At 43.6% G+C, this 23,667-nt stretch overlaps 1 protein-coding gene across 3 annotated transcripts in view; it reads right to left on the bottom strand.

Annotated features, from left to right (window-relative positions):
* Positions 1–1,181: 1,181 nt before the first annotated feature.
* The window catches only part of ANGPTL5 (angiopoietin like 5), a 23,236-nt gene continuing 750 nt past the window's right edge, over positions 1,182–23,667 (bottom strand). The window contains exons 1-8 of one of the 3 annotated variants that reach the window (XM_083499782.1): positions 23,067–23,667; positions 19,437–19,584; positions 17,608–17,711; positions 11,635–11,728; positions 10,831–10,931; positions 6,262–6,382; positions 4,839–5,024; positions 1,182–2,944 (exon numbers count right to left, since the gene is read on the bottom strand). The exon at positions 23,067–23,667 is cut by the window's right edge and continues 750 nt beyond it. In XM_083499782.1, coding sequence (XP_083355908.1) covers positions 2,634–2,944; positions 4,839–5,024; positions 6,262–6,382; positions 10,831–10,931; positions 11,635–11,728; positions 17,608–17,711; positions 19,437–19,584; positions 23,067–23,387 — 1,386 coding nt within the window. In that variant the 5' untranslated portion in view covers positions 23,388–23,667 and the 3' untranslated portion in view covers positions 1,182–2,633. Of the gene's footprint in view, positions 2,945–3,466; positions 4,095–4,156; positions 5,025–6,261; positions 6,383–10,830; positions 10,932–11,634; positions 11,729–17,607; positions 17,712–19,436; positions 19,585–22,167; positions 22,731–23,066 lie in introns of those variants that run through there. The other 2 variants (XM_083499783.1, XR_014525193.1) reach the window with 2 other exon arrangements.

The raw sequence follows: 23,667 nt of genomic DNA, 5'->3' as shown, positions 1-23,667 counted from the left end.
CATATAAATTTCTCCAGCTAAGTCATACTCAGAGTAGAACTAATGATATAAATGGGCTTAAGTTATTACTAATATGGGATATTACACACAATTCCTGCTAACAATCAAGTGATTGCGTAAGCAAGAAAACAGATCCTGCTCTCCCTAAACAAGAAAGCCAGGATACCCACCACTGTGATAGTAGCAAATTGCACTGGTGGCTACATCCATGCAGGTTGTTGGCATCCATCTGTCTTGAGAGACAATGAAGTGCACCGCCGGGGGTGAAGTCAAACTGCTAGAGAATCACAGCGCCTGCCGTGGCCGCAGAGACTGGTACCTTGTAACTGTTACCTCCTGCATTGTTTTTGCTGCACTTGCAGCACCCAAGTGACCTCTCTGGGGTGCAAGCCTAGGCAGTGTGTATGGAGGGCCTGGGCTGCCCAGACGAAAATAACCTGCTCTCTGCCTTGCTGGTGTGGTCCAAAGGAAAGCAGAGCAATATGTTTGGCACCAGCTTGGCTGGAGTTGCCAGAAGGATGCATACATGGCGCCATCCAATTGTCAGGGACTGCACTCCGGAATTGTGTATGGTTTACTCCTTAGCCTTTTCTTCTCCCAAAGATGTCCAGCAAGGCAGAGGGTACATATTTTTCCCATAGCCTTTTCTTCTCCAGAAGATATATCCCACAAGGCAGCAGAGGTTGAGGATCAGAGCTTTCCTTCTCCTAGATGGGATACCTTCCCAGGTTGATGAGCCCCATCTGCCCCTCATTTCTCTCTACAGAATGTGCAGAAACTGCCTTCATGACCACTGGACCCACTATTGGTCTTGTCCGCTCAATTCACCTGTGTTTGCATGCAGGGGAAGTCCCTAACTCATGGAGGGTTTGAGACCCATCTGCTACCCTCACCTGGTTTAGCCGGCCAGCCAAAGCCATTTCAGAGGGTGTGTCCGCTGTCTCATGCTGACAGCATCTAAGAGCCACAGGTGAGAGCTAAGTAGCAGGGTGGTGCCCAAGGGTGGACAAGCTACCCCTGAAGGAGCACAATGTGTTCCCCACCAGAGGTACTACCCCTTCGTTAACACCCCATACCCACAGAGAAAGTCAGGAAATCCCCCCCACAAAAAAAATTGCTCAAACATGGGTTGTGTGACTCAACACTGCCCAGAGAGTGGGGGAAGAGAAGCAACAGGAACATATGCTATATTACTTTATTATTATTATTAAGATTTCCACAAAACAGAAGTTTCAAACACAAAAAACCATTAATTTTTTTAAAGAAAGACATTGGGAACAATGTTAATATTCCTTCCTGCTGGAAAACATTCAATCAAACCACAGCAAGTTGTTTTATACTTCAGAAAATAATGATGTGAAAAGCAAGCCCTATCATTTTGCATAATTATATAAAATAACAGCATGGTGGCTTAGCACTCTGTATGAACCCTATCAGTGCTCCCAACTTCAATGATTTTTTTTTAAAAAAAAACACCATCTGTTTTATTCATATATCTCGGGGGCAAAAATCCTAAACAAATTGGTGGTACCTTTTGGAAGATAAGAGACATAATTTTATGGATATAAGCGAGTACCTGGGCATTTTAAACAATGAAATAATATTCATGTTCTGTCAACACTCAGAAAAAGTGTGCCCATTTTAGCCGTATATCTTTGAAAAATAAGTGCTTCAGAAATCTTTGGGAAGGAAATTTTATGATGCACAATAAAAAATACCCTCCACCACCCCTTAAGTGATTCCTTTTTATTTTCTTTCCAGAAGAGAGAAATAGCCTTATTGGTTTCCTTTCCTGGGGCTGAAATTAGCCCCAAAGGGGCCAATTAAAGCACATTTCCTATTATCTGAGTCTATCTGGCACAATGGTAAAACAAGTGTGGTACCAGCGAACAGATTTCTTTTTTGTGAATAAATATGCATGTACCTGATATGCCACCTCAGAAGAAAAGTGGCTTCTACCCAACTCACACCTCCTTCTCCCTGTTGCCTCACTGCCTGAGGAAAACAGGCACATATCACTCTTCAGTGGGTAAGATTCCCTTCCAAATCAGATCCCCAAATGCCAACAGTCAGGTTTGTATATACCAAGAACACAGGAAGCTGCATTATAACCCAGTCAGGGCACTGGTCCATGCCATTCAGTATTGTCTAAACTTCCTGGCAGTAGCTCTCCAGGGTTTCAGGCAGAGAGGCTTTTCCAGTCCCACCTGAGATGGCAAGGATTGAACAGGGGACCTTCTGCATGCAAAGCAGATGCTCTCCTTCTGCCTCCCCATTTCTTCCAAACCTTTTCCCTTAGGATGACATCCTAGATGTTAAGTTATGTTGACTCATTTTAAAGATAAAGAAGGCTCAATTGGCAACGCCGACCAAGCTGGAATTGTAGAGATCGATGCTTAAGGCATCGCGATTAAGCCAATAATGGCATCCAGGTATTTAGTGAAAATATTAGAAATGAAGCTACAACATAGTGGGATTATAATTATGTTGTGCTGGAAAGTGCTGTTGCAAAGTAAGGTGTGCAAAATGCCTCTAACATTTCTAGAAATGGACTGCTAAACTAAAACTTTGCATGCTACAGTCTGAAATGAGCTACCAGACAGCCTAATTTCAGAAAGTCAGGCATTGTTCCGTTATTTGAAATATGTTCTTCTGATTTTCATTGAAACCGATCTAATTTTGACTGGTTTGTCATTCACTGTCCAGGTTTCCCACCGAATCCCCGTTGCCAGCATCCTCCTTGTGACCCGGTGAACACCATTGAGATTTGCAAGACCACACTGGCTGAACCACCAGCCTGTTTTCTCACTAAAGTTACTGCAGCTCTTCACGGGCTGCTCCTGGAGAGAGCAGGCTGGATTGCAGCCATCATTGTCCATATCAAATGTACTAAAAGGTAACGTGTTCTGGTTGTCTTGTTTTCTGTATCCCCGAAATGCATCACCTAAATTATAGGAACCAAAAAATAGGGGAAAGTAATTAAACACATCTGAATTCAGCATTTAAGAGTGCAGGTCCTGACTAACTTGGGCCCCACATACTTACTAGCTAGTAACCATGAAGGCAGTAATGCTTCTGAATACCAACTGCTGGAAACTGCAGGTGGGCAGAGTGCTGTTGCGCCCAGGTCCTGCTTATGGGCTTCCCCTAGGCATCTTGGCCACTGTGAGAGCAGGATGCTGGACTAGGTGGGCCATTGGCCCAGTCCAGAACACTCTTATGGTGACCAGTAGTAGATAGGTAGCCGTGTTGGTCTGCCATAGTCAAAATAAAAAAATTCCTTCCAGTAGCACCTTAAAGACCAACTAAGTTAGTTCTTGGTATGAGCTTTCGTGTGCATGCACACTTCTTCAGATACACTTCAGTGTATCTGAAGAAGTGTGCATGCACACGAAAGCTCATACCAAGAACTAACTTAGTTGGTCTTTAAGGTGCTACTGGAAGGAATTTTTTTATTTTTTCTTATGGTGACCTTGAGTGATGCTCTTACATAAATTGTCATTCTCCTGCACTTCCTCCACACGTCACAGATTCAGGCAGAGGATGGGAAACAGTCTCTGCTAATCTATATTACACTTAAATAGACACAATAGGAAGTGCTTCATTCATGAATTGCTCCTAGCAGCAATATCTGGAAGCAGATTGATAGGGCAACTTTCTTTTCTGTGGCCTGTTGAATTATCTAACACTGACTTTTACTTCTGCTGTGAGCGAAGTATGTGTGATGTCACCGAAAAGCTCTTTGTGCCTATGAAACATCTACCAAATACTCTTCTACTGGAGGACTCCCACAGCCTAAGCAGGAACTTTTTCCAGAATTCACACACTACCCTTGTAGTATGAGCTGGCTTTCTGTGGCTAAGTATCAAAATATACACAGCTTGACTTTGACTGCCTCAACTTGTTTGCTCTAGTCTCCCAGCAACACCTATGGCTTCTAGACTGGCCAAAAAACATCATCAGTGGAGTCTTAAAGAAGACTTTAAGTAAACTCTTCACTTGCCTAGAAATCATTCTGCCTATTAACTAAACTGTGTGTAAGGTTTTGACTTGGATTATTCTGAAATAGCTGGCCTAATACATTGCCTTACCACCTAGAATCATAGAATCATAGAGTTGGAAGAGACCACAAGGGCCATCGAGTCCAACCCCCTGCCTAGCTCCGTGCTATCAGTAAAATCTCAGTTATCTTTTCCTCTAAGAAACAAACAAGGGATTAGTAATGGTGGCTGAATCCTAGTTTTAGCAACTGCTTGCAACACAGCTTGCTCCAATTCTTGGCCTATATTACCTTTCCACAACCTGGCACCCTATAAATGCTAACTCCCATCAGCCCCAGCCACGTGGCCAATGATCAGCAGGAATGATGAAAACTGTAGTCCAAAACATCTGGATAACGTCAGGTTGGCAAAGGCTGTCCTACATTATGGATGCTCACAATTGTCTATATACACATGTAGTCTTACATTACTAGAAAGACATACAGTAAACTGTGGGGGGGTTCCCATGCAATCCCTTCCAGTGTCCCCAGTGTCAATTAAATTATTCCCTTTCCAGATTTACACACCATCTCTCAGCAAAAGGTTCCCGAGGCAGTTCACATAAGCAGCCATAATGTGTAATATGGGAGCTGAGTACCTTGGCCATGACAACGTTGGTGATCTCAGAGTTTGGAAAATGTGCCTCTGAAATCATGATACTTGCTCCAGCCAAGACACAGGAGCTCCTGGCAGATGTTCTATAGTTTATTGTCTATATTTGTTGACTTGCCACCCTATTTTCACATTTGCAGAGCCTATCATTTTAAAGCTAGACTGCTGCTCCCGTCTGAGTCTTACCGGCATTTCCAGAGTAACGTCCTAAATGTATTTTAAAAGAGCACGCTTCATCCTCTAACCAAAAACTGTCATACGATGCGTATGCATACGTGTCATCTTCAGCCTCCAAGCCCACATAAAGCATGAAGCTGGCTGTTTTCTGGTTTGCTATGTGGAAAATATTTCGGAGGCCGAGCCAAAATTCCCCTGTAAACAGAATTAAAATAAAACTCTAAAAGAACAGAAGTGAATATTTATCCCTCCCCCCCCCACGCACACACCTTCAATCTGTTTGCTATTAATCCTGAACCAGTTAAAGAAAGCTATGTTTAATTATTGATTTATACCCCAGCTTTTTCCTCTGACACACACACAAGGCAGCTTACAGATAAAAATGAGAACCATTAAAAACACAGAAAAAAACTATTATTAAAACAATTGTTAAAAACAATTATATATTGATAGAATTAAACTAGCTACATGATCAATCTGATCTATTTAGTTTTTCTACCATAACAAAACAATGATCTGAAACTTCACGTATAGGTTCAGTTGAACAACAATCTGCTCCCTCAGTCACCCCAGAGGTGGGAAATGCTCAGTACACGAAGTGGGAAATATCAGTGTATTGTGCTTAATATGGTTCCATTAGGATGCTCTGCCCTTGGAGGCCAATGGATCCATTGAGTTTCCAAGCAGCCGGGGGGGGGGGGATTTCCAGGTGATATGACAGGCGTTCCTATCAGAGCCCTGGCCCATTATAAATCATACCCCACTTCCCACAGGTATACAGCTCAGGACCTCCACTCTTATTAACTCTCAGACGTGCTGGGTTTCTATTCCTCTCACTGTGCAGATATTGTGTAGGATTGGTTCATCACATGTCTGTGTTATGCATTCCAGCACCAACTGTTGGAATCACGGGAGTGGATGTTTACTGTACTCTGTTTCCGTTTGTTGTTGCTTTCATTTCTGACTTCTCTCCGAGGAAGATCAGAGAGAGAAGACATGTTTTCTTTGGTTCTGCCTTATGCTTAATAAAGGAGCTTCGTGCTCACAACCCCAGCCTAGCTCTGACTGCGTTTTATCTCTGCTGGACTCTGGATGTGTGCTCAATGTCTCCAAGACGTGAGTCACTATAAATTGTTGGGGAAGGCTGTCGGAACTCCCTAGAGCTGCACGCTGAGGGGAGGGACAGGCTGGAAACGTTCCTATTGTTCGCCTGGGGGTCGTCCATGCCCCTGGCCAACCCAATAAGAAGAATCTACCTCACCGGGTTGTTGAAAGGATAAAATGGGAAGGGGACAACCATGTGTGTCACCTTGAGCTCCGTGGAGGAAAGGGAGGGATATAAATATGATAACAAAAACAAACATGGACACACCAAATTTGTATGCTGGGCTGGAGTAACTAGAAAAGGCCCTAACAAATAACAAATTGCTACCTTCAAGGTCACCAAATCCATTCATATAGTCAGACCATGTTCTCTGAAATTCAACGAGCCCCTCAGTTCTCTTCTGGATCACTGTCCAGCCCCCTCCTCGAAAATCCATCTCACACAATACCTGAAACGTACAAAGATGATGGTGGTGAAATCTTTTTGTAAAGAAGCTGGCAAATTCCCACCGCACGTGCACACACACACCCCGGCCAAATTAAGCAAACACTAACATTTGAACACAATATGGATTTCTACAAAGATTGGCTTTCAGTTTTTCACAGTGAGTTCACTAATTCTTCTCATTTTCCCTTCCCTTTAAAGAGGTCTTGGAAAAATTCTTGGAAATAATTTGTTCAAGCTAGGTGCAGCAATGTTATCAACACAGGACACACACATATCTATTTATTTGTATGTATGTATGTATGTGTATACGTATATGTAAGAAAGAAAATAGCTTTTCTGAAGCTTGCAGGGATTGCACCTTTGGCATGCATACCTGGGGCTTAGAGTCAAATTATTAGTCAATGAGCGTATAGATTCAAAGCTAATTTCTTTATTTTCTTTTTTAGATGTCCTCTGTCGATAACATTGCTATAGTTATATATAAACAGAGCAAGGGTATTTTAACAGTGTGTGAGAGAAAGAGAGAGATGTTTGGACCAAATCCAGCCCTCTCCCAAATAGCTTGGTGGGTGGATATCAGCTTTTGCAAAGGTACACAGTCCTGATAACTAGACCAACCAGAAATGAGGGACATACATGTGGCACCCATTTGTGTATGCTGTTTCCAATTGAATTAGGTGTGCTTTCCATGTGAATGGCCTCTAGCAGGCAACTGCTGTCCCTTTTTTGCAATTTAACTTCTATTCAAGAGTGAGCCGTCAGACTTTTCTGCACCTCTCCCTTCTCTGTTCTGAAGTGTCTTCATCTGGCCCCCTCCGAAATTCAAAATCCTAATTTTATTTTCAGTTTTAACCTCCTCCTTAGTTGCTACACATCCTATAACCATGTTTTTCCATTAGTTCTTGATCTCCAGCCAGTGTCATAAGCAAACATTTTTACTTATTTGATGACTTCAACTTCTGTAGACATTGGCAGTCATTCCTAAACACTGGAAAGGTTTTTATTTTTAAAAAAGAAGGAAATATGGAAGTTAATTATCTTAGTTATTTCAAAAGTATCCTCCAGTGCATGATAAACTATTTCATGATTTATATATTTAACTCCTGCAAGCACAAAATTGAAGTAAGGATTTTAAAAAACAAAACACCATGGGAATGATACTGTCAATGTTAAGCATTTTCTTTTCAGGCCACAATGTTAGATTGAATCGGGGGTGAGGAATCAAGCCTGGGGGCCAGATGTGGGACTCCTCTTAGACTAAACCCTCTCCTTACCCACACCCACTCTTCCCAGGCCATGCCCTTTATCATCTCTGTTCACACCCTCCTTGAATGTTTTTCCTGGCTGTAATGTGTCCTTGTAGTCTAATACTGCCTCTTGCTTCGCTGGATGGAAGATAAAGAGGTGTGTGTGTGTATATGTGTGTAAAACTACCTGCACCAAAAGTAAAATTTACATTTGTCACTCTGTCCACTTTTGCTTCTTGAGTGCAACACGCCTACAAAGTTGGGAGGGAGTAGGACTGGTTTGACAACCTGTCGCTCACTCAACATGTCCTGACTACAGCCTAGGTGGCAAAGCAAGGGGTGTGGGGGTGAGCTCCCTGCTTCTCCCCACCTTGCTTGCTTCCAGGACACCCACAATGGCAACATCACCAACATCAGGGCACCATAATTTGCCCTATGATGCAGTTGTGAGAGAAGAACTCTGCCCCCCCCAAAGCTCCTAGAAGACTATCTTAGTATCTGCTTCAAAAAGCTTTAGATTGGTTGTAACTAGGGATGGAGGAGAAATTTGATTCGATATGCATTTTAACCCAAATCTACCAAATTTGCACTTTCTGAAATAATATGTGAATCAAAACACAGGATCATTCAAAATTTGCACTTATCCGAATTTTGCAATTCAACCAAGCAATGTGAACAAAAAATATATATGGATATTTTAACTATAGTGTGCATTTGATTGACATCCTATGCTCTTTTAAAATGAGGTTTTTTGGGGGTATTGGGTTGTTGTTTTTATTTTGATTATGTATTTTGTGGTTTTATATTTTGATTTTATTCCGTGAACCACCTTGAGACCTCTGGGTGTAGGGTGGTATGTAAATTCAATAAATAATAGAATATCACTGGAAATAACATACTAAAATACATTGCTTGCAAAAATATGTACATTAGTCAAAACTGAATATAAAACAGAAACAGAAACAGAGAGAACCAGAATTGACAGAACCTTCCATCCCTGATTGTGACACTGCCACTACAATGGCCATGGGAAAGAGACCACCCCCGTTCTTGCGTCAGGATTTTCTTTCCAACCTGCCCTTTATAGTGCCAGGTTTATACCAATGAGATGTTAGCTAGAGTTTCTGTAAAGAGACCTTTTAAAAGTTCAGTTAATTGTGAGTTCTGATTAATAGTAACTCTGTAGGTACTCCTTTAGCCTGTAAACACTTGCCCACCTTTTATTCCTTGTGTTCCCGCTACACAGTCCTCCAATTTAGGATCTGGAGTGCACAATCAAAAGCACATTTTCTTAAGTCTTTATTAGTCACACAAGGCTGATCTGGCAAAAGCAACGATCCCAAGACTGATCCCAAGAGGGAGCGTTTGTTTGGCAGGTCAGTTCAGATCTCTGGAACAGTATTCTGTGCACTGCTGTGACTGCATTCTTGATTTTCAAAATCATAGTGCAGCTAAGAAGCAAAGCCCCATGTTAAACCTTTTTCTCTCTCCCATAGGGGTTGAGGAGAAATTCAATTCTGTTAATTCGCACTTTCCAAAACACTATGAGAAGTGAAACACAGTTATCCTTCAAAATCTGCACTTCTTAGAATTTTGCAATGCAGCTCTCCTGCCAAGTAATCTGTACAAAAATTCATATGTGCATATAAATGCATATATAAGTGAAAACAAAATACAAAAACACATATTAAGGGAAATTGCTTTGCAAAAATCTATGTATTAGGCAAAGCTGCAGGCAAAAATGTGTGTGTTAGGCAAAGCTGCAGATAAAAATGTGCATAGCAGCAGAAATCCACACTAAAATGCTGGTGAATTTCCATGAGAACTTTTTTGGGGGGAGGGGGGTCAAAAAACTGATGTGGAAATGTGGGGAAGCAAATTTAAGAATGGAAAAATAAGAAACCGAAACTGACATGTTTATCCATCCTGGGGGTGTGAACGCAGCCTTGGCAGCCACTTTATCTTTACTGTTAAAGTGTCATATAAAAGATATGTCACATTGGTATTTATTATTTTTCTTGTCAACTACACAAAAGGAGAGAAAGAGCTTCGCGCTGTGACAAATGGGTGTTCTGTCTTGTTGGCATTTGTAAATGAATTCAGCGTTTTCTTACAAGCATCACTAGTATTTCATTTACTGTTATTCTGCAATTCAGTGAAAGATCAGCAAAGTTATATCAAACACAGTTAAATAATTAAGCCTCCTCAATTTCGAAGGGACTAATTTACACAATGCATTTTTTGCTCCCATAAGCAGACCTAGTCTTCCCCTATATTTGTGTGGGCATACAGTAAAAGGCTGGAGTTCTGTGGCAGAACACCTGCATTGCATGCAAAAGTTCAATCCTGCACATCTCCAGGAAAGACTTGGAAAGACTCCTGTCTGAAACCCTGCAGAACCAATACCAACTGGGTAGTCACTCAGGACTAAACTACATGGACCAATGATTCAGTATGTCAGCTAGTGAACATCAGAGGAAGTCAAAGACTGCTCCTTGGGGTAGTTGTGTGCTACTCCTAGGTATTCCTGGAACCCCTATATCTGCTCTTCCACCTACTGCTAGTGATAGCTCTGAGCCCTTGGAATACTGCTCAAAGAAAAATAAGTTGGCATAGCTAATGAGCTGTCAGTCTCACAAGGTAAGCTTTTCGTCTGTAGGAAAGTGGCAGTTCTCCCTTCGCCCAGACTAAACCATGATGCTCAAATGGTACAGCCATCTAAGCTTCCCAAGAGCTGTAGTCTCTCAGGGTGTTTGTTAGCTGGGAAAAATTACAAGCAAGAGGATTGCCTAAGACTTCGAAGACTGCTGACATGCTATAAAAATTATTATACTTAGTGCCAACATTGCTATTCTTTCCTATGGGAGTTGAGCCACACCTGCTAGTTTTTAGTTTGGGGGAAAAGGGTACTTGAAATGCCTATGAAAAATAGTGAATCAGCCGCATTGTACTCATCTGCTTCCCAATGTTTCATGCTACAGTCAGTACATTTCAGTGACTATGTTTCCTCTCCTCTAAGTTACAGTACTTCCAGTTGAACAAACTGACCCCCCCATATAAGATTTAAAATATTGGCAGTTGGCGGCGGCTTGGAAAGTGTTAAAACCACTGCTAAAGCGACAGGGACTGCTTTAATGCAGCCATAAGAAGAGGGGGGAAACAACAATCTAAGCAAACAGTAAAAATGAAAAATCTGTATTACCTCAAAGGGATAACTTGATCCTTCTGGATGGATTATGTAGAGACCGCTTGGAGTTTTTGTAACAGAGCCAATGGTATCTTTAATATCGCTGCAATCCAAACCTGGCAGACAACATTACCAGAGGAAGTTCAGGTTCAACTTTGTAAAAAGGAAACAGAGTTAACCTTTTCTCTGACAGTCACTTTCCCCCTGAACTGCCTCCCCCTGGCTTTGACTCTCTGCCAAGGTTTCGGACCCATATGAATATAAACAAGAACAGGGAATGCAGGCTTTTAGGCAAAGTGACTGGTAGGTAAAGGTTAAGCATGCACACACATACACACATTAGTTGCACCTGATTGCAGTGCAACATGTCTTTTGACCCATAGATTATTGTACCATGCCAAAGAATTAGTTTACCCACATTTGAGCATAATGTAGCTGTTAATCTGCATTTTCCCATTTGCATTAGACGTGAGTAGCCCACATTGGCATGTATTTGAATACAAGGAGCGACTTCTGTCTTTCCCTTTCATATCCAATCAGATGGATGGCAAAGAAAAATAATTTATTACTTCTTATTAATTATTATTATTGCTATTATTTCATAAAATTTATATACCGTTTATTTAAAAAAACTCTCAAAGCAACTTACAAAAAGAATACAACAATGAAATGATCAATAAACACTTTTGTTTTTGCAAAATCAGTAATGGCAAACCACTCCCCCACCCCCAATCTTTCTTATTTGTACCACTGCCGTACCAGGAGGAGTTACGGAGCAAGAAGAGAAATGGAAAAAGTCAGGAAGCAAAAAGTATTTACCGTGAGACTGAACAGCTCGATGAGGAAATACATCAATTGGTTTTCTAGATAGTTCTGTGTTTAAAATCATAACCCGACTCATCAGTTCATTGACCTGTGTGATCACAAGAAAAACTTTAAACCATTCTTAATGTTCAGGGGAGCCCAGCATTGCCTCTTTTCTTTTCTTTTATTCATAACCTTGAAACAAACATTAACATGGGATGTAATTCAGCCCAAATTAGGTACTTCTACAATCCCAAGAAAAATTACTAAATGGGGCTTAATTCTGAGTAAATATACTGAATAAACTGAATATACATCTGGTGGCACACCCCATTGATTTTGGTCAATTGAGCATGTTTTATGTAGAGCAATCCTAAGAAAAACTTCTCAGAAGGAAGTAACACTGAGCTCAGCAGGAGTTAGAAATTAAGCTGAGGACAATAGCCTAAGTACCTCCTAGTAAAATCAATATGACTGAAGAATGCTTAACTTCAGCTAGCTCATGCACACGGTTTATTATTCCTATTTTTAAGAATACAGCTGCCATTTCCCACCTATTCACTGACTCATACAGAATAAATATGAGGAGGGTCCTACATAAAAAGCTAAGAATATATTTGCTGACCTTAATGGCTCCCTCATATCTACTCAAAATGGTGTTTGTGGCACTGTAAGAAATCAGTAGTTTCTCTTAGATAAGGTGATTGATTTATTGCTCAGATAAAGCTTGGAGTCCAGCCCGCTCCGCCTGTGCACCCCCTCGGCCAGGCCTCGGACTTCAAAGGCCACATTCCGATGCTCTGAGCAAAACGCAAAGTTAAGCAGCAGCGGTTAGAGAAAGCCCCAAAAACTCCAGTGCCTGCTTCAGTGTGCTCAAACAAAGTCCACTCAGGATCTTAGCAGCTAAAAGCAGTTTTATTTACAGCAGACTATCCATTGTCAAACAGCATCGTGAAAACACGTCCACTCTCCTCAAAAGCGAAAGTAGAGAGTCAGAACAAAGACTTGAGAGACTCGGAAATGACGTGGAGTCTCCCCCCTCCCAACAGTAGGCAGGGCGTACACTCTGAGCTGTTTAACCCTGTAAGCTCAGGTTCCCTTCACACCCCCTCTCGTCCTGCGCTACTGTGGGGAAAGTATGTACAGAACTTACCCCCAACTCCAAACCACCACAAAACTCCCCATGACGCTGGAAGCTTAAAGGTTTGGTAAAGCCATCGGCCAAGTTACTGTGACTGGCACAATACTTCAGCCGTATCAAACCTGACTGAACACTCTGACACACATTTTGGAAACGTATGTCCAGATGCTTGGTTCTGGCCTTAAATTGCGCAGATTCAGCCAATTTCAAACAAGGTTGATTGTCTTCCCAAACCGTGATGGGCAAGCTACAATCTCCATAGATCTCTTGCACCAAGCATCTATAGAACTCTAGTTCCCGGCACAAATCTGACAGTGCGCTGAATTCAGCCTCAGTAGAAGACAGTGCAATGAGACTTTGCTTCCGGGACTTCCACCCAATTAGTGACTTCCCAAATTTTACCACCAACCCAGACACAGACTTGCGGTCCTGCAAATTCGCCCAGTCACTGTCCGCATAGCATGTGAGCTTTGCCTCACCTTCAGCTGGCAGCTTAAGACAGAAGTCTTTGGTATGCTGCAGGTAGCGCAGTACCCGCTTGATACCGTGCCAAGCACTCACACTGGGCTTTGACGCTTCCCTACTTAGCAGGTTGGTAGCAAAGGCAATGTCTGGTCTGCTCCATTGGGATAGATACAACAGACTACCTAGAGCTGACTGAAAGAGCTCAGCATTCTCGAACTCTGCACTTTCTGCTTGCTGGCTCTCTTTCACGAAGTTCGTCTCCATGGGTGTCCGAACTCCTGCACAATCGGACATTCTGAACTTCTCAAGCAACTGCTCAATCTTGCCTTTCTGACTGAGCAAGAAGCTACCATCCTCAGTTCTCGCTATCTGGACACCTAGGTAGATCTTTACTGCACCCAGGTTCTTGAGCTGAAACTGTTTCCCTAGCTCTTTGGCAAACTTCTGTACCTGTTTGTCTGCCTTTCCAATATGGATGATGTCATCAACATAAAACAAAACCAGTTCCTGTGAGTCTCCTGATCCTCTTAGGAACAGGCAACTGTCAGCAAGACTCTTCCTGAAACCTAGCTTCTCCAAAGCTTCAATCAGGCACAAGTTCCAATTCCTGGCCGACTGCTTCAGGCCGTAAATTGACTTGTGAAGTTTCCACACAGTACCTTGCTCATTGCCCTCAAACCCTGGAGGAGGAAGCATGTACAGATCCTCCTGGAGGTCTGAGTTCAAGTAAGCAACGTCCACATCAAAGTGATGCACCAGCAACCCTCTTTGTGCAGCGATGGCCAAGAGCAAACGTAGAGATTCACTCCTACAGGTGGGAGCATAAACTTCCGTATAATGCAACCCCCTGCGCTGCGTGAATCCTCTCGCCACTAATCTGGCCTTATACTGCGGTTCTCCTGTCGCTGTGGGCTTAAGTCGGTAAACCCAGCGGCTACCCACGGCCTTTTTGCCCACCGGCAACTTCGTGAGGGAGAACACACCTAAAGACTCCATTGAGTTCATTTCCTTCTGCATCGCCTCATGCCATTTTCTGGCTTCTTCCTGAGGCAGTTTCTGAACATCCTCAAAACTCTCGGGTTCACACTGTGCCATTCCGACCCACACACTGGTGACGGCAAACCTATCAGGAGGTTTCCCCTTGGTCGTCCGAGCTGATCGACGCAGCACTACTTCAGGAACCCCCTCTGACCCACTAGGGCCAGCCAGAACGTCCTTGGCATCAGAGAGCTCCCCCTCTGACTTACTGCGCCTTCTGGACTTCTCAGCCGAACCTGTGGGGGAAGATGGAGCACTGCGTTGCTCAATCTTCACAGCCTTGGGAGAAGTTCTCCCCTCTGCCTGCACTGGGTCTGGACTCTGAGCCTCAGTTGCAGGTTCAACCTCTTCCTCTTCTTCATCAGCAGAGTCAAGCAGACTCTCTGACAGGATGTCAGGCTTCCCATGTATCCTTGCCCAGCCACTCTGCTCACAGAATTCAGCACTGTTGCTGAGCAGAATCCTGGACTGATTCCCTGACGGATACGCAAACCTCCACCCCTTGGTCCCTGGCTCATACCCACAAAAAATCATCTTCTGGGACTTGGGTTCACCTTTCTTGCGTTTGGCTTTTGGTATCAAAACCCACGCTTCACAACCGAATACACGAAAATAGTGTATTTTCGGTTTCTTTCCATGCAGCAAAAAGTACGGGGTGTCACCTACCACTGAATTGAACGACCTGTTCAAAACAAAGTTGGCCGTTCGCCAAGCCTCTCCCCAAAAACGCTGTGGGAGCCCGGCATCAAACAAAAGAGCTGCGGACATCTCCCCTAGAGTCCTGTTCCGTCTTTCCGCAATCCCGTTCTGTTGGGGACTGTGCGGAGAAGTCAACCTGTGTTGAATCCCCTTTTTGCGGAAGAAACTTTGCAGTGCAGACCCGGTGAACTCCCCACCGCGATCGCTCTGAAAGTTTTGCACCCGTGTGGAAAACTGCAGTTCCACAGCCGCAATCCAGTCTTTGATTAGCGGTGCAGCTTCACTTTTGTGTCCGATCGTGAAGGTCCAGGAGTTGCGCGTATGGTCATCAATCAGAACCAGCGCATATTTGGCTCCTCCCATACTGCTCACAGACATCGGCCCACACAAATCTGCATGAATTAACTGAAAAGCCCTAGTGGTCACCCTCTCAGACCTTGGGTATGTGCAGGTTTTCACCTTTGCGGACTTGCACGTTCTGCAATCTAGAAACTTAGCACATGATTTCATTTTGCACCCTTGCGTACACTCTGGGATCTTTTTCACTGACCCCCAGGACACGTGTGCCATGCGTCTGTGCCAGAGGTGAGCACACGCATCATGAACTGGAACGTTGGCACACTGTGCTTGAGCCTCCTCCGTGTCACCTGGACCTGCAAAAGAAGCATTCAATACAAACAACCTGTCTTTACATTCAACACTGACTAGGTGCTGTCCATTCTTAGAAATAGAGCACTTATTGTCTTCAAAACACACTCTGTAGTTCTCAGCAAGAAGTGCGCTGACAGACAGCAATGCGCAAGACAGTCCTGGAACAACATAAGCCTGGATTGAATCCTGTAAGAAAGAACAAAACAGTGAGCCAGTCTGCGTGAGTGGGTGTCTAGTCCCATCTGCTAAACAGACAGTCTTCCCAGAAGTTATAGAGGTGCAGTTCTCCAGAAATCCTGCAGATGGCACGAGATGATGGGAAGCTCCACTGTCTATGACAAAAGTCAGCACAGCATCCTGTTGACAACTCTTGACTGTAGCCATAGACGCTGCCAAATGTTTATGTTCAGTGTCTCTGCCAGCTGCCTTCGGCTTGCCTTTCCCACGCTTTGAAGAAGAGCCCTTTATCTGGTTGCTACGGGAGACGGCCTTCGGCTGTTCCTGTGCCTCCACTGGACATTCTCTCACCAGATGGGAGGGGGAGCCACAGCGATAACAGCGGCGGCGCGTAGCAACAGCTCTCACAGCTCCCTCTTCAGCCATTCCTGCGTTCCCAGCACCCCCACCTTTGGGTGCACAGCCTGGGCCTGCACGCTCCCCAGCACTCTGGTTGCGGGCCTCAACATCACACGGCCCCTCGGAGACAAAGCAGCTACTCCCAGCTGTAACTTCAGGAACATGGCCAGCAGCCCCCTCTGGGCTCTTAGCTTCCTCCCTGCTCTCGGCTTTCTCCCGGCCCTGGGCTCCTGCTGAGCTCTCACACAGACTCCTCAGCACCTGCCAGGCGGCTTGAGCCGACTCAACGCCCTCCAGGTGGGGCAACAGCATAGCGTCCACACTTGCTCTCAACATGCAGAGCTCTGTTTGCATTCTCTGCTCTCTATCTTCCAGCAAAGCAGCCTCCAGGTCTGCTGCGCCATCCTCAGCAGCAACAGGCATGGGTGGGGCCGGCTCCTTCTGGGCTATACTCCAGAGCCCTGTGGCCAAAAACCACCCCCTTATTCTTCTAACCCAGATTTCCCAGGACTGGGTTGTGAGTTTTTCAAATGGGACATCATAAAAGTCCTGGAGCTCAGCCATCTCCTCCCCCAGTGCTCCCATTGGGGCTTGTGAAGTACTCACATTTACCAGCCAGCTTCGAGGATAGGGTTCCGGCGTCCCTTTGCAGCACACAGCTTGCAGTCAGCCTCCCTGCTTTCTCCCTGCTTTCTCCCAGGCAGAGCCTCAAAGCAGGACTTTTTCCTCCGGCAGCAAAAACAGCAGCTTCTCAGCTTCACAGCCTTTACACACAGCACTTCAAAGCTTTCTCTAATTGCAGTAACTGACGTCCATAACCTCTTAGATAAGGTGATTGATTTATTGCTCAGATAAAGCTTGGAGTCCAGCCCGCTCCGCCTGTGCACCCCCTCGGCCAGGCCTCGGACTTCAAAGGCCACATTCCGATGCTCTGAGCAAAACGCAAAGTTAAGCAGCAGCGGTTAGAGAAAGCCCCAAAAACTCCAGTGCCTGCTTCAGTGTGCTCAAACAAAGTCCACTCAGGATCTTAGCAGCTAAAAGCAGTTTTATTTACAGCAGACTATCCATTGTCAAACAGCATCGTGAAAACACGTCCACTCTCCTCAAAAGCGAAAGTAGAGAGTCAGAACAAAGACTTGAGAGACTCGGAAATGACGTGGAGTCTCCCCCCTCCCAACAGTAGGCAGGGCGTACACTCTGAGCTGTTTAACCCTGTAAGCTCAGGTTCCCTTCACAGTTTCTTCCCAATGCAGAAAACAATAACCAAATACTTGCTGTTGCAAGACAAACTGTTTTTATGACATGCGCTCACTATGTTTGTAAACTGGATTTTGACATTTAGTTCAGCTGAATTAAGATCATTCAGTAGAATTAGTCCTGTACAGAAAGAAATGCATTCTGCAAATAATAACTGATACCTGATCGGAAAGATAATCGAGAGAAGACTGGTGATCTTCCATCATGTTCCGTATCATCTTCTTGGTACTTCTTGCATATTCAACTAGAGAATTCTGCAAGTTCCCTTTAAGCAAACAGACCGTCAGTCATTTAAAAAGTTACTGAAATAATGCAATGACCCATAACAGAGCTTTCTTCAGCAATTAGCGTTGTGTGGTAATATTTCAAGCAGGGTAAAAGCCTGACTACATGTGATGCTAACAACTGTTGGTGCTAACTATCTGTGTGATTAGCAATCAGGTTGTTGGTTTCCTTTTAATTAAATGCCAGGCACAGGGGACAAACAGCAATCAGCACTGCAGTGCTGCGGCAGGTTTAAACCTTCCCTCCCCAGCTGTGGACTTCCTCAAACTCACTGCCATAGTAATTGACAGTAGGTTGGAACTCCCATTCACATCAGTGGGAACTTTCCTCTTTCTAAAGATAATGGTGGTATGAAGACATTTACTGAGATCACAGCTGGGGAGAGAAACCTCAAACCACCTCTCCTTGCACATTGTGAAGTTGAAAACAATCTCTGCTTCTCCATGTTTGTTTGTTTGTTTGTTTGTTTTCTAAGCCAACATGATTACTCAGCACTTCATTAGCGTCACACACAGTTAGGCCCTAAATCAGCTTTTTTGTAAAAGTGGGATTTGGATGATTTGTGGGTTTGAATCAAATTGCTTAGTGTTTTAAGGTGCTGGGGGAGACGATGATACCTCAGTCCCTTGTATCTCCAGTTCAAAGAATGGCAATAAGCAGGGCTAAGAAAGTCATCTGTCAGGATAACCTGAAGAACTACTGCCAGTCAGAGCAGACAGGACTGAGCTGGGTGGATCAACAGCCGGAATAAGGCAAGTTTTGCATGTTCATACCACTTAACATCAATGTCTGCATTTGTAGATGCAGAAAATTCCTGAAACAAACCAGAGTTGCAGCAGTAAAGGAAGTATTTATATTACGAATGTGGAAAGTTTCGGCCTACTAGGTTTAGAACTGTTTCACCCTGTGCTCAACCAACCCCACAGAGCTTTAGATATATTACACCTGTGTTGAGTGAATGAGCTGCACTAGCTGCCTATTGACAACCAAATCAAGTTCTGAGTTTTGCTATTGATATTTAAATCCTAAACAACTTGGGATCAGGATACTTAGCAGTCCCAGGATGGACCAAGGCAATCGTTAAGAACAGGCATTGGCAAACTCGGCCCTCCAGATGTTTTGGGACTACAACTCCCATCATCCCTGACCACTGGTCCTGTTACCTAGGGATGATGGGAGTTGTAGTCCCAAAACATCTGGAGGGCCGAGTTTGCCAATGCCTGGTGAAGAATTTTCAAAGATCCATAACCAGTGGATTGCCACTTAGCAAGAACATGGAAGTAGGCATTCTCAGTGTAGCACCCACCCTCTGAAATGCCTTCCCTCATGTTACTCATGAGGTGGAGATAGTAATGATCTTTAACAAATGCTTTAAAATGTGTGTGTTCACAGTTTCCCTTAGTTTTAAACTTTTAGTTTTGCACTCTGCTCTGTTTTAATTGTGATTTACACTTATGATGTATTTTTATCTTATTTTTATCTACTTTTTAGGAAGCTTTGCTGAGTGTTGTTGCATTTTAATTGCATTTATGTAAATTTCTTAATATAGTGAAAATAGGTTAGTATATTTATTTTTAATAAATAAACTTAACATACTGTGAGCGAAATACAAATAAGTTCAATATCGTATCATTTTAGCAATATCCCAAGTTAGCTTGCAACAGTGAATGAAAGGAAAGAGTTTCTAAAATACAAAAGTACATACTACACATGTAATGTTTTTCTTCTCTTAACACTTTAGCTTGAAAATCACAGGGCACATGGCATTTTTTCTTCTCCTGTGGATTTTCTGAAGATTTATTTTTTGTTCCTGGACTGGCTGCCTCTTCCACAGTGGTTGTGGCGAAAGTACCCTGGAATACCAAACAGAAGGGGGGAAAGATCTGTACAGAATGTAGATAAAACAGGCTCTTGATTATCAAGAATTTAAAAAGATGGCAAACATTTTCATCTCAGAATCAGATGGTTCAGAAGATGTGAAATCTAGGCTGTTAAGTGGGGCAGTGTAGAGGAGCACATGGCGCCAAAAAGCTGCACTGGCTGTCAGTGTTACGAAGCCAAATTCAGGGTGATATATACTGACTAAAGTACTGTCACGTTTATGCTTATTTAATATGTGATCAGCTTAGAAAAGAGCCAGCAAATCTCTGCAGCAGTTATATAATTGGGTATTACCCAGTTTGACCCAGGTGATTTCCAGGAATATGTAACCCAGCCACAGAGCACAAGGCGTAATACAGTGCCCCTTGACAAAGTAAAAAAGGGGGCTTTTTCCTCCTCACTGAATGATGAAGAAAACCACAACCAACCCTCAGATGTTGAATTAAGGGTACAGAGCTTAAAAGCACAGGGTGTGACTTTTCAGTCACAGGGTTGTATGGCCAGTACCTTCCAGTTTACAAATGCTGATGTTTTAATGCTCCCATTTTAGCATAAAAATGAGAAGTTAAGAGAGAGGTTTTAAAAATGGAAATATTGAACTGTTGAACTTCCTGAAGCAATGAAGAAAATGCCATTGGCTTTCCAAATATTTCCTTCAAATTCCTCTCCTTCCCCATATAAAGAAATATTCTGTTAACACAGCTCATAGTTTTGATTAGACTGTATTCTTCGCAGCTCTCCTGCAGCCCCAACAAAATATACTTATTTATTGCTTTAAGGCCACAATCCTAAACACTCTAGGGAGTAAAACCTATAAGTTGCCTTATACTGAGTTAGCCCATTGTTCTACACAGCTTAGTATTGTCTACACCAGGGGTCAGCAAACTTTTTCAGCAGGGGGCCGGTCCACTGTCCCTCAGACCTTGTGCGGGGCCAGACTATATTTTGGAAAGGAAAAAAGAGAGCAAATTCCTATACCCCACAAATAACCCAGAAATGCATTTTAAATAAAAGCACACATTCTACTCATGTAAAAACAGGCTGATTCCCAGACCGTCAGTGGGCTGGATTTAGAAGGTGACTGGGTCAGATCCGGCCCCCGGGCCTTAGTTTGCCTACCCATGGTCTACACAGAATAGCTCTCCAGAATTTCAGGCTTGTTTTTTTCCCCTCAGTGCTACCTAGAGGTGACATGGACCTTTTGAGACCTTTTGTATACAAGGTATGAACAAACTGAGCTACAGCTCTTTCCCACAGTATCTTCCCCTTCTGGCAGGAGCAACATCATAAGAATAAAGCAATTACTAAGGGCAAAGAACTGTAAGCAGCCAACTATGCAGATTTTAAACAGTGTTAAGTAATTAGAGAACTGAGGTGAGAATGAAGCTCAAGAAATTGCCTTACATGCAATCCTACTATACATGTATACTCAGAAGTAACTCACATTAAGTGAAATGGGGCTTACTCCCAGGTACGTGGGTATAAGGTTTTAGCATCAATTACAAACTGACCCTCAACAAAATAGCAATAACATAACCAGATGTTGGTTAAGTAACCTAGAACTTTAGGGTTTTTCACACACACACACACACACACACACACACACACACACACACATCGCCAGAAAATTATAACACTGAAATGTAAAGGTAAAGGTACCCCTGCCCGTACGGGCAGTCGTGTCCGACTCTAGGGTTGTGCGCCCATCTCACTTAAGAGGCCGGGAGCCAGCGCTGTCCGGAGACACTTCCAGGTCACGTGGCCAGCGTGATGAAGCTGCTCTGGCAAGCCGGCACCAGCGCAGCACACGGAAACGCCGTTTACCTTCCCGCTATAAAGCGGTACCTATTTATCTACTTGCACTTAAGGGTGCTTTCAAACTGCTAGGTGGGCAGGAGCTGGGACCGAAAGACGGGAGCTCACCCCGCCACGGGGATTCGAACCGCCGACCATGCGATCGGCAAGTCCTAGGCACTGAGGTTTTACCCACAGCGCCACCCGCGTCCCCCAACACTGAAATGTAATCCTCCCTTAAAAAAAAAAGTTTTGAAAAACATTTTTAACACTGAAATGTAATCCTCCCTTAAAAATGTTTTTCAAAACTTTCTACACAAACCCATTGAGAACCTCTAGATGTATTGCAATAAAGGATCAGAATGCCCCATGACACAAGTAAAATAAAATCAAATGATGTTATTTTGTATTTACAGTAGTGTATGTGTGTTTAGAAGACGCTCCAAAAATTGCAAAGGCCATTTACTATTTGTGAAGAGGTATGCCTCCAAGTTCAACTTTTATTAATGACCTGATAAAAAGCTATACCTTCACAGATGTTAATGTCAAAACTCTCAGTAACTTTAGTAAAGACTTCAGTCTATCTTTTCAACTAGGCAAGTAACTGCATTTAGTATGTTAGTTGCATTAATATAGTTTCAGCAGGGTCTTTTCAATAGAAATACAACTGCACTCTATAGACACAATAGCCCTCCGAAGCAAAAACATGTTGAAAGCAGGATTTCCTTAATCTTATCAAGGCAATACATTGCAAACCTTACCATTGCAGAACATGGCTTGGCATTACCAAACACAGTATCGGCCCCAATGAAAAATATGATATTTAGGTAGATCAGTGAGGATGCACTGAGATGGATCATCTCTGAGTTGTAGAAATGAAAAGGTTTTGAAGAATTTCAAAATGCCTTGGAAAAGACTGTCCACTAACTGATGAAGTCTTGAGTTAAGAATTCAGGAATGTGTACAGCATAAACATTAGCCAGAAAGCCAACCCTTTTATGCCCGGATTTCAGAAAACTTACACAAAATTTTATGTAACCCATGTCTGCTTTAATCCCCCAAGCAATTGTAAAGCATAAAATCATTTGATCCTAAAAGCAAATATTGCTGACATAAAGCAGTTGCTACTTAATTAAGATCTGAAAATAACTGTCTGGGAGGGTTGGTTCAGTGCCAATGTTCTGCAGGACGAAGTGCAGGGCTCCTTTTTTATATGGCTTGCCAGTGTCATCAGATCTTTGCCCAGGCCATAGCATCTAGCCACCTGGAGCAGACCACATTGAAGGGGTTTCTGGAGACCCCCCCCATCCCCAAAACGGCTTGCCAGAAAGCCCACCCTCCCCCTCCACCATTCCTCTCTTCATTTCTTCTTCACACTATCTGAATTGCTACGGATCTTCCTCCCCTCTACCTTCTCTACGTTCCATCCTCGCACATGCTCAGGTCCTCCTCTTTCCCTTTCTCCATGCTGTTTCAAGAAGTGTAGAGAGAAAGAGAAGGTTGCCAGGGAAAATTCAGCCCACAGGATGCCAGCTACCAATCCCTGTTCTGGGGGAGAAAACAGCACAAAATCCTAACTACTGATTTCAGACTCTGATCATCTGGAAATAATATACAGATCAGCTTGCACTAACTCACAGGAACAAAAAACGCCACTGACCTCAATAAGAAATGGCTTAGTTCCATGGTACCTCAGGGCAGCCCTCACCAACCTGATGCCCTCCAGATGTCTTGGGACTGCAGCGCCCATCAGCCAGCACCAGCACTCATGCTGGCTGGGGCTGATGGGAGTTGTAGTCCAAAACTTCTGGAGGGCTCCAGGCTGATGAAGGCTTAACGGAGCACTTCTGTATATCAGAGGCTCAATGAGGGTGGGGACATCTTGCCTACCCACAGTCACACCTGAGAGCCAGTGTATCATAGTGGTTAGTCTTAAACTAAGACCTGGGAGAGAGCAGGGTTCAAATCCCCACTCCTCCATGGAGCTCACTGGGTGAACCTTGGTCCAGTCACTGCCTCCCAGCCTAACCACCTAACAGGGTTGCTGTTGGGATTAAATGAGCAGGGAGAATAATAGAATTGAAGGGACCAGAAGCCCAACTCCCTCCAAGGCAAACAACTGCCCCTTTTTGTTTTGGCAGGTTTTTGCCTTTCTGAGTTGGAAACTATTACTATATTAACCCCCCCCCCACTCCTTTTGATAATATCGTATTTCTGCAATACGTATTACTGTACCTTGCAAGTTTTCACTTAGAATCACA

Source organism: Podarcis liolepis (assembly GCF_965112155.1).
Source record: "Podarcis liolepis genome assembly, chromosome: 4".
In the NCBI taxonomy this organism is placed as follows: Eukaryota; Metazoa; Chordata; class Lepidosauria; order Squamata; family Lacertidae; genus Podarcis; species Podarcis liolepis.
Note: the sequence above shows the minus strand (reverse complement) of the source record. Positions and strands in the feature narration are given on the sequence as shown.